Source organism: Hylobates moloch, unplaced genomic scaffold, assembly GCF_009828535.3.
Source record: "Hylobates moloch isolate HMO894 unplaced genomic scaffold, HMol_V3 SCAFFOLD_19, whole genome shotgun sequence".
Taxonomy (NCBI): Eukaryota; Metazoa; Chordata; class Mammalia; order Primates; family Hylobatidae; genus Hylobates; species Hylobates moloch.
The window spans coordinates 49,754,543-49,763,700 of record NW_026652294.1 but is presented as its reverse complement, the minus strand read 5'-3'; the positions used below and the strand labels follow the sequence as shown (position 1 = coordinate 49,763,700).

Here is a 9,158-nt window from a genome sequence, read left to right as displayed (position 1 = left end):
CAGTGGGTGGCCGGGCAGAGGCGCTCCTCACTTCCCAGACGGGGCGGCCGGGCAGAGGCGCTCCTCACTTCCCAGACGATGGGTGGCCAGGCAGAGGCGCTCCTCACTTCCCAGACGATGGGTGGCCAGGCAGAGGCGCTCCTCACTTCCCAGACGGGGCGGTCGGGCAGAGGCGCTCCTCACTTCCCAGACGATGGGTGGCCGGGCAGAGGCGCTCCTCACTTCTTCCCGGACGGGGCGCCCGGGCAGAGGCGCTCCTCACTTCTTCCCGGACGGGGCGGCCGGGCAGAGGCGCTCCTCACTTCCCAGTCGATGGGTGGCCGGGCAGAAGCGCTCCTCACCTCCTAGACGATGGGTGGCCGGCCAGAGGCGCTCCTCACCTCCCAGACGATGGGTGGCCGGGCAGAGGCGCTCCTCACCTCCCAGACGATGGGTGGCCGGGCAGAAGGGCTCCTCACTTCCCAGATGGGGAGGCCGGGCAGAGGGGCGGCCAGGCAGAGACGCTCCCTACCTCCCAGACGGGGCGGCGGCCGGGCAGGGGCTGCAATCCCAGCACCCTGGTAGGCCAAGGCAGGCGGCTGGGAGGCGGAGGCTGCCGCGAGCCCAGACCACGCCACCGCACTCCAGCCCGGGCAACACCGAGCACCGGGTGAGCGAGACTCCGTCTGTAGTCCCAGCACCCTGGGAGGCCGAGGCGGGCAGAGCGTTCGGGGTCAGGAGCTGGCGACCAGCGTGGCCAAGATGGCGAACGCGCGCCGGCAGGCAAAGGAGAAAAAAACAGGCAGCGGTGGCGCGCGCCGGCAGTCCCAGGCAGTCCGCGGCGCGGGGCAGCAGCGAGACGAGGAGATTGCTGCCCGGGCCACAGAGGGAAAGGAAGGAAGGAAAGAAAGAAGGAAGGAAGGAAAGAAAGAAGGAAGGAAGGAAGGAGATTAATCACTCTTATACATAGAGACGCTGAGACTTGAATGTGATATGAAGTAAGTTTTATTCAGGTGTCATTTGGGATATATTTTGTTCCAGGTTTATTTCCTCATTCACTAATTTCAGAAAATACATATCTAATTTTGGCTCCAGTTAGTGCCTTGACTATTTCTTTGAAAAACTTTGGATCCATACAAAACATACACACACATATATGTAATTTGGGTCCAGTTTGACAGATTAGTTTTCTATTGCTGCTGTAACAAATTGCCACAAACATAACAGCTTAAAACAACACAAATTTATTATCTCACAGTTCTATAAGTCAGAAGCCCAGGTGGGTACAGCTGGTTTCTCTTCTCTGTGTCTTATAGGACTGAAATTAAGGTGTTGGCCAGCCTGGCCTTAGCCAGGATGGTCTCAATCTCCTGACCTCGTGATCCACGAGGATCTCCTGGAGGAGAATCTGCTCCCAGTCTCATTCAGATTTTTGGCAGAATTCTGTTCTTTTCTCTTGTAGGGCTGACATTCCAGTTTCTTTACTGTTTATCAGCCAGGAGCTTCTCAGCCTCTTTAGCAAGCAGAGAAGTTCCTGGCTGATAAATCAGCAATGGTGGGTCAGGTCTTTCTCATGCTCTAAACCTCTCTGATTTCTGCCACATCTCTCTGGCTTCTAGCTGTATAAGGGATCATGTAATTAGATTGAGCCCAGAATAATCTATCTTAATTATATGTGCAAACTCCCTTTTGCCATGTAAGATAGCATATTCACAGGTTAAGGGATTACGGTGTGGATATCTTTGGAAAGCCATCTTACCTACCAACACTTGGTTTTGCAACAGTTAGTTCATTCCAGTTCAAGTTCCATGGAAGGATACTGTCCTTTATAAGAAATGTCTATTAACACTCATTTTTTTCACAATCCTTTTTTTAGAACATGATCTCCAGTCAACTATATTGTCTGTCCTACTCCTATTAGTGTATGTACTTCTTCTTGAACAACTGTCCTGAATAACTTAATCCTATTTCCCCAGCTTTCCAAGATGCCTACAACTTCTTCAACAAGGACAAAACTGGCTGTATTGATTTCCATGGACTGATGTGCACCGTAGCTAAGCTGGGAATGAATCTAACCAAGCATGATGTCTATAATGAATTGAAATGTGCTGATATTGATCGTGAGTCCTTTGGCTTCTCATTGTTTTTCCCATAAAAGATTTTTGTGAATATATAGTTTTCTTTTAATGACTGTATAAACATGAGAAACAAACCTTATTTACTTGCCCCCCAAATATATATATATATTTGTATATTATATGTTTGTAGACTATATATTTGAATACTATATACAAATATACATATATGTATATATCCATATATGTATATATCCATATATGTATATATCCATATATCTATGTATACACACACACATATATATATAGCCTTAAAGGGACACACACATATATGTGTGTCTCTGTGTGTCTGTGTGTGTATGTGTGTATGTCCCTTTAAGGAGATCAGTGAGGTATGTGTACAAGTTATGAAATCAAATTAATCCTAGAAAATGGACTATTTGAAAAACGCTGTGTGGAAGCTAAGAGTGATTGTCTGATTTCAGTATCAAATTCAGGTTACCTGTCCTGATGTACAAAAGCAGTAACAATGTTAATAATGACATGTTACCAAGAGAATTCAAGCCTTTTGTTTCTGTTTGAATCAAAATAGAACAAATATTTTTATTCCATCAAGTCCCACCTATATTGAATTTTAAATGCCACAGCACTTTTGTTGGTATTTTTAAAGCATACAGATAATTTTTTTTTTGAGACGGAGTCTTGCTCTGTTGCCCAGGCTGCAGTGCAGTGGCACAATCTCAGCTCACTGCAACCTCCGCCTCCTGGGTTCACGCCATTCTCCTGCCTCAGTCTCCTGAGTAGCTGGGACTACAGGGCCCGCCACCATGTCCGGCTAATTTTTTGTATTTTTAGTAGAGACAGGGTTTCACCATGTTAGCCAGGATGGTCTCAATCTCCTGACCTCGTGATCCGCCCGCCTCGGCCTCCCAAAGTTCTGGAATTACAGGCATGAGCCACCACGCCCAGCCACAGATAATGTTTTTAGTGAATATACTGACCGAATTATTAGTAGCCCAAACTGATATGCTGTGTGAAAAATATATGCAGCATATTATCTCCTCTCACCTCTCTCCACCCTACTGCTAGTGCCCTATTCAATCAACATCAGTTCCACCTGTCATTCAATGTCACTTAAGGTGTCACTTGCTTCTACTAACTGTGTCAAAATTTTCTATTATTTCATGGAAACATACACACACCCCTCTAATAATACTCATCATCCTTCAATTTTAGAGGAAATGGAATACAGCTTGGAGATGTTATAATAGGAATAATAGGGGCAGTTATAGCATGGGAAGACAGGACAGATTCCTTGCAAACATGGCCAGTCTCTGAGAAAGGGGCAGGCGGACAGACTGCAATGGCTGGGTGCTCCTGGCTGGATGTTTACAACTACCGTTGCTTCTGTGGGCTGTGGAGAGGACTCATGTAATGGTGCTAAGACCACTTCAAGAAGACCAGGGCTCACCTGAGCATATTTCCAGCCCTCAAATGCCCTGTTTTTAATATTAAATCATCCAGAGTGTTTTAATTTTTATATTTAATATATACTCTGATAAGTAAAATACATCTTATCCTTGTCCTGAGTCTCAGATTTTTGTTGCAGGAGATGGGAAGGTGAATTTCTCAGACTTTATCAAGGTGCTAACAGATAAGAATCTCTTCCTCAAGGCGGTGGGTGAGTAGAGACGTTGTGAACAGAAGGCAGTTGGGCAGCTACAACTCACTGCACAGCAAAGACCATTCACAGGCTTCCAGTCGGGAGACAGGTCAGGAAGGTGTAGTCTGGGATGTGAGTTACTTTTGTACTGCTTCTCCAGAACAGTATTTGCTAAACAAATTGGTACAGTGTTAACTAAATCAAGCAGGCACTTGCACTATCCAAACGCCTACTGCAAGAGACACTGCCCTTTGCTCTCCAATGAGAACACTGAAGGAGTGACTGGTGTAGAAAAATGTGGCTGCCTTCTATAATGTCTGAATTATTTTGTCTTTTTTTTTTTGAGATGGAGTCTTGCTCTGTCACCCAGGCTGGAGTGCAGTGGTGCGATCTCAGCTCACTGCAAGCTCCGCCCCCCAGGTTCATGCCATTCTCCTGCCTCAGCCTCCCGGTAGCTGGGACTACAGGCGCCCGCCACCACGCCTGGCTAATTTTTTGTATTTTTAGTAGAGATGGGGTTTCACAGTATTAGCCAGGATGGTCTCGATCTCCTGAGCTCATGATCCACCTGCCTCAGCCTCCCAAAGTGCTGGGATTACAGGCGTGAGCCACCACCCCCAGCCTATAATGTATGTTTGCACTACTTTGGGAGGCATTCCTTTTATTTAAAAAAAAATTTTGTTTCAGAAAAAGAAAAATGCACTCTCTCATGTAAATCTAGGGTATCGATAATTTACTGTTCTTAAAAAAATACCTTCCCCACACTGATGAAGCCTCTACCCTCAGTGCTAGGGCTGGAGAGTCTGCTGGAGGTTAGAGAGCATTAAGGTGTCACGTGCTTCCACTAACTAATAGAAAATAATTTTTCTATTATTTCTCCCCCAAGGTTATAAATGATGTGTAGTTGTACTTGAAATATTGTCATTAATCCCCTCATGGTTTGTTTATAAGTTTAACAGGCTGCCTTGGAAAAGCTAACTATTATTCATGTTTTCCAGGATAAACATTCCAAATTCCAAATACTGTATACAGTTTTGAAAATATATTCATTCATAAGCTATGAACTGTTCTTAGGATAAAGAGAAGTTATTTCTTACAAGTAGTACTATAGTAATGGGAGTTTGCCTAGAATCTTTGCCTAGAACCAGATAATAATCATTAACACAAAATTCATGTTTGTGTTAAAAATATTACTACGTTTTCTTAGAAGTTATTGAACTAAAAGTATTTTTTAACATTCCATTTTATTCTGTCTGCTCAGTAACCAAAATGGCCTTTCTACCAAATAGAACAGACTTTTAATGTTTTACTGTACCTCTAGTTCCTGACTTGATATTATTATTGTAAATAATCAGTAAAGAGGTGGTCAGTTTCTTATTTCAAAAGGTATTTAAAAATCTATGTTTTGTTTTCCCTCCATAGTTCCAGAAAAGGAGACCTGTTTAGATTTAGCTGGCAACCCAGGAATCCTATTGTTTGAAATCCTATCAAGGCTTCTAGAGACTTCAGCCCTACCCAGAAAGTCTATAATAGAAATAGTAAGGTAAGTGAGAAGGAAAGGAGCAAAAACAGCCTTCTCAGAAGCATTATGAAGATATTAACATGGCAGTCAGCTCTCACTAACATCCAACTCCACAGGTTCTGGTCCAAAACTAAGGAGAAGAAGGTATCTGGGCAAATGCCCTTGTGCTACAACATGAGACCTTATTCCCTCATCTCCACAGTCCTGCCCAGCTCTAAAACTGCAAGGCTGACCTCAGACCACCTAAGGGCCCCACTGAGGACCTAAGACAACCAAGAAATTTTAGCCTCCTCTATCTCAGGCCAAAGAATTCCAGCAGAACAAGACTTTTCCAGGAATAATTTTGGGTGGGCTTAGAAATCCAATTTGGAATGTAAGACACTCTTGTTCATGCTGAAACTACCAGGGGCTCTCAAAAATCTCTGACTCAGAGATGAGGTACAGCAAATTCAGACCTCCGAAAGTAGCCTTTGGACTAGAGCAGAGCCAGAATTAGACTTGAGAATAAAGGATGAGGAAACATTCTCATCCTTTAAACCTTTAATTCTCATCCTTTAAATAAATAACACACACCAACTGCATTATTTATTCCAGCAAGTAGCGCTGAGAGTAAATCACCTCAATCTGTTTTTATCATTATCTTAAACAAATGTTGCTATTGTCAGTCTTTTCAATTTATACTCCTTCAAAGCATTCCAGTCTCCCACCTAGAGAGACTTAAGAGTATAGAATTCCACCAACAATGTAAAAATATTCTTCTGCCCCTCAATAAGTAGTCTATTTATACTCTCCTATCTCTCTGTCAGATGTAGAATAGAGGATGCACAAAATTCTACTTTTCATTCCAACTCAAAGACACTTAGTAAAGCCTGCTGTTGGTACACAAATTCAACACATTGTTTAACTTCTCAATCTCAGTTTCCTCATCTATAAAAAGGGAATGATAATAATAATACCTACCTTACAGGACAATTGTGGGCTGATGTGTGACAATACATGTGAAGTGCTTAGCACATTATAAGAGCTCAATAAATGTTAGCTATTATTATCATGTGGAAGTAACTAGACTAAGCATACACATATTATCTTGAAAATTGAAGCTTCAGCTGGGCGTGGTGGCTCACACCTGTAATCTCAGCACTTTGGGAGGCTGAGGCAGGCGAATCACAAGGTCAGGAATTTGAGACCAGCCTGGCCAACATGGTGAAATCCCGTCTCTGCTAAAAATACAAAAATTAGCCGGGTGTAGTGGCAGGCACCTGTAATCTCAGCTACTCGTGAGGCTGAGGCAAGAGAATAGCTTGAACCTGGGATGCGGAGGGTTGCAGTGAGCCAAGATCACTCCACTGCACTCTAGCCTGGGCAACAGAGTGAGAGTTCATCTCAAAAAAATAAAAAAGAAAAAAAAAAGAAAATTGAAGCTTCATTTAAAAAAAATTATAGCCAGGCACCATGGCTCACACCTATAATCTCAGCTACTCAGGGGGCTGAGATGGGAGGATGACTTAAGGCCAGAAGCTCCATACCAGCTGGGCAATATAGCAAGACCCTCATCTCTACAAAATTAAAAAAATTAACTAGGCATGGTGGTGAATACCTGTAGTCTAAGCTATTCAAGAAGCTCATTTGAGCCCAGGAATTTGAGGTCACAGTGAGCTGTGATTGTGCCACTACACTCCAACCTGGGCAACAGAGTGAGACCGTCCTCTAAAAAAAAAATAAAAATAAATTTTTTTAAAAAAGAATATACATATTATCTAATTTAATCCTCACCTCCCTAATGAGTATATACTATCATCACTCCCACTTTACAGATGAAAAAACTGCAGCACAGGTCAGTTAAATAACTTGCCCAAGAGGGAATGGTACCTATAGTTTAGCTAAGTCTGATTCCAGAACTCATGCTCTTATCTATCTCCCTATACTGCCTCTCACACCCAGTAAGTGCTTAGGAAATGTTAGCTGATGTTGGCGTTTTTATTGTTATTGTGGCGTGGCTGTTATTTATCTGGTTATCTTATCTGGTTATTATTTATCTGGTCATCTTGCTAGTGCCTGATACCTAAGGAGATTAAAAATGTTTAAGACATAGTATTTAGGCCGGGCGCGGTGGCTCACGCTTGTAATCCCAGCACTTTGGGAGGCCGAGGCGGGCGGATCACAAGGTCAGGAGATCGAGACCACGGTGAAACCCCGTCTCTACTAAAAATACAAAAAAATTAGCCGGGCGTGGTGGCGGGCGCCTGTAGTCCCAGCTACTCGGAGAGGCTGAGGCAGGAGAATGGCGTGAACCCGGGAGGCGGAGCTTGCAGTGAGCCGAGACTGCGCCACTGCACTCCAGCCTGGGCGACACAGCGAGACTCCATCTCAAAAAAAAAAAAAAGACATAGTATTTAACGTATAAATGGAGACACTTTGAGAGGCTGAGGTGCATGGATCACTTGAGTCCATGAGTTTGAAACCAGCCTGGGCAACCTGGTGAAACCTGTCTCTACAAAAATTAGCTCTTTCACTTAGGCCCGTGGTACCAGCAGGATGGGCAAGTGTCATGGACTTCGTGCTGCTAGGAAGTTCCATAGTCACTGATGAGACCAGAAGTGGCATGAAAAACAGTACAAGAAAGCCCATTTGGGCACAGCCCTGAAGGCCAACCCTTTTGAGGGTTGCATGAGAGGTGCTTCTCATGCAAAAGGAATTGTGCTGGAAAAAGTAGGGGTTGAAACCAAACAGCCAAATTCTGCCATCAGGAAGTGTGCCAGCATCTAGGTGATGAAGAATAGCAAGAAAATCACAGCCTTTGTAGCCAATGGTGGTTGCTTGAACTTTATTGAGAAAAAGTTCTTGTTGCTGAAAGTTCTTGTTGCTGAAAAGTTCTTGTTGCTGAAAAGTTCTTGTTGCTGAAAGTTCAACAAGAACGATAAAGTTCTTGTTGCTGGATTTGGTTAAAAAGGTCATGCTGGGCCGAGCACAGTGGCTCACGGTTGTAATCCCAGCACTTTGGGAGGCCAAGGCAGGTGGATCATGAGGTCAGGAGTTCGAGACCAGCCTGGCCAACATGGTGAAACCCCGTCTCTACTAAAAATTTTAAAAAATTAGCCAGGCACAGTGACGGGCGCCTGTAATCCCAGTTACTCAGGAGGCTGAGGCAGGAGAATCACTTGAACCTGGGAGGCAGAGGTTGCAGTGAGCCGAGATCATGCCACTGAACTCCAGCCTGGGCAATGAGAGCGAGACTCCATCTCAAAAAAAAAAAAAAAAAAAAAGCGGTATTCCTGGAGTCTGCTTTAAGGTTGTCAAAGTGCCCAATGTCTCTCTTTTGGCCCTATACAAAGGCACGAAGGAAAGACCAAGATCATAAACTTTAATGGTGAAAACACTGTAGTGATGGGCCAGGCGTGGTAGCTCACGCCTGTAATTCCCACACTTTGGGAGACCAAGGCAGGTGGATTGCTTGAAGCCAGGAGTTCGAGACCAGCCTGGCCAACATGGTGAAACCCTGTCTCTACTAAAAATTTAAAAATTAACCGGGTGTGGTGCTGCGCACCTGTAATCCCAGCTACTCAAGAGGCCAAGGCACAAGAATTGCTTGAATCTGGGAGGTAGAGGTTGCAGTGAGCCAAGATCGTACCACTGCACTCCAGCCTGGACAACGGGGTGAGACTTAGTCTCAAAAAAAATAAAACAAAAAACTGTAGTGATAAATTTTTATATGCAAAAAAAAAAACAAAAAATTAGCCACCGTGGTGGCACACACCTGTTGTCTCAGCTACTTAAAGGGCTAAAGCAGGAGGATTGCTTGAGCCTGGGGGTCAAGGCTACAGTGAGCCATGTTCACCCCATTGCACTCTAGCGTGGGTAACAAAATGAGACCCTGTCTCAAAAGAAAGAAAGAAAAAATAACAATTATATATGTATACAC

The 9,158-nt window shown here is 44.1% G+C and overlaps 1 protein-coding gene and 1 pseudogene across 6 annotated transcripts in view; both read left to right on the top strand.

The window, feature by feature from the left end:
• EFCAB3 (EF-hand calcium binding domain 3) overlaps window positions 1–9,158 on the top strand; it is a 48,555-nt gene that overhangs the window by 22,884 nt on the left and 16,513 nt on the right. For 5 of the 6 annotated variants that reach the window (XM_032139096.2, XM_032139100.2, XM_058431710.1 and 2 more), the window contains 3 exons: window positions 1,956–2,099; window positions 3,664–3,735; window positions 5,140–5,260. In XM_032139096.2, coding sequence (XP_031994987.1) covers window positions 1,956–2,099; window positions 3,664–3,735; window positions 5,140–5,260 — 337 coding nt within the window. The remainder of the gene's footprint in view (window positions 1–1,955; window positions 2,100–3,663; window positions 3,736–5,139; window positions 5,261–9,158) is intronic. The other variant, XM_032139098.2, reaches the window with a different exon arrangement.
• On the top strand, window positions 7,772–8,597 carry LOC116458950 (small ribosomal subunit protein uS12-like; annotated as a pseudogene).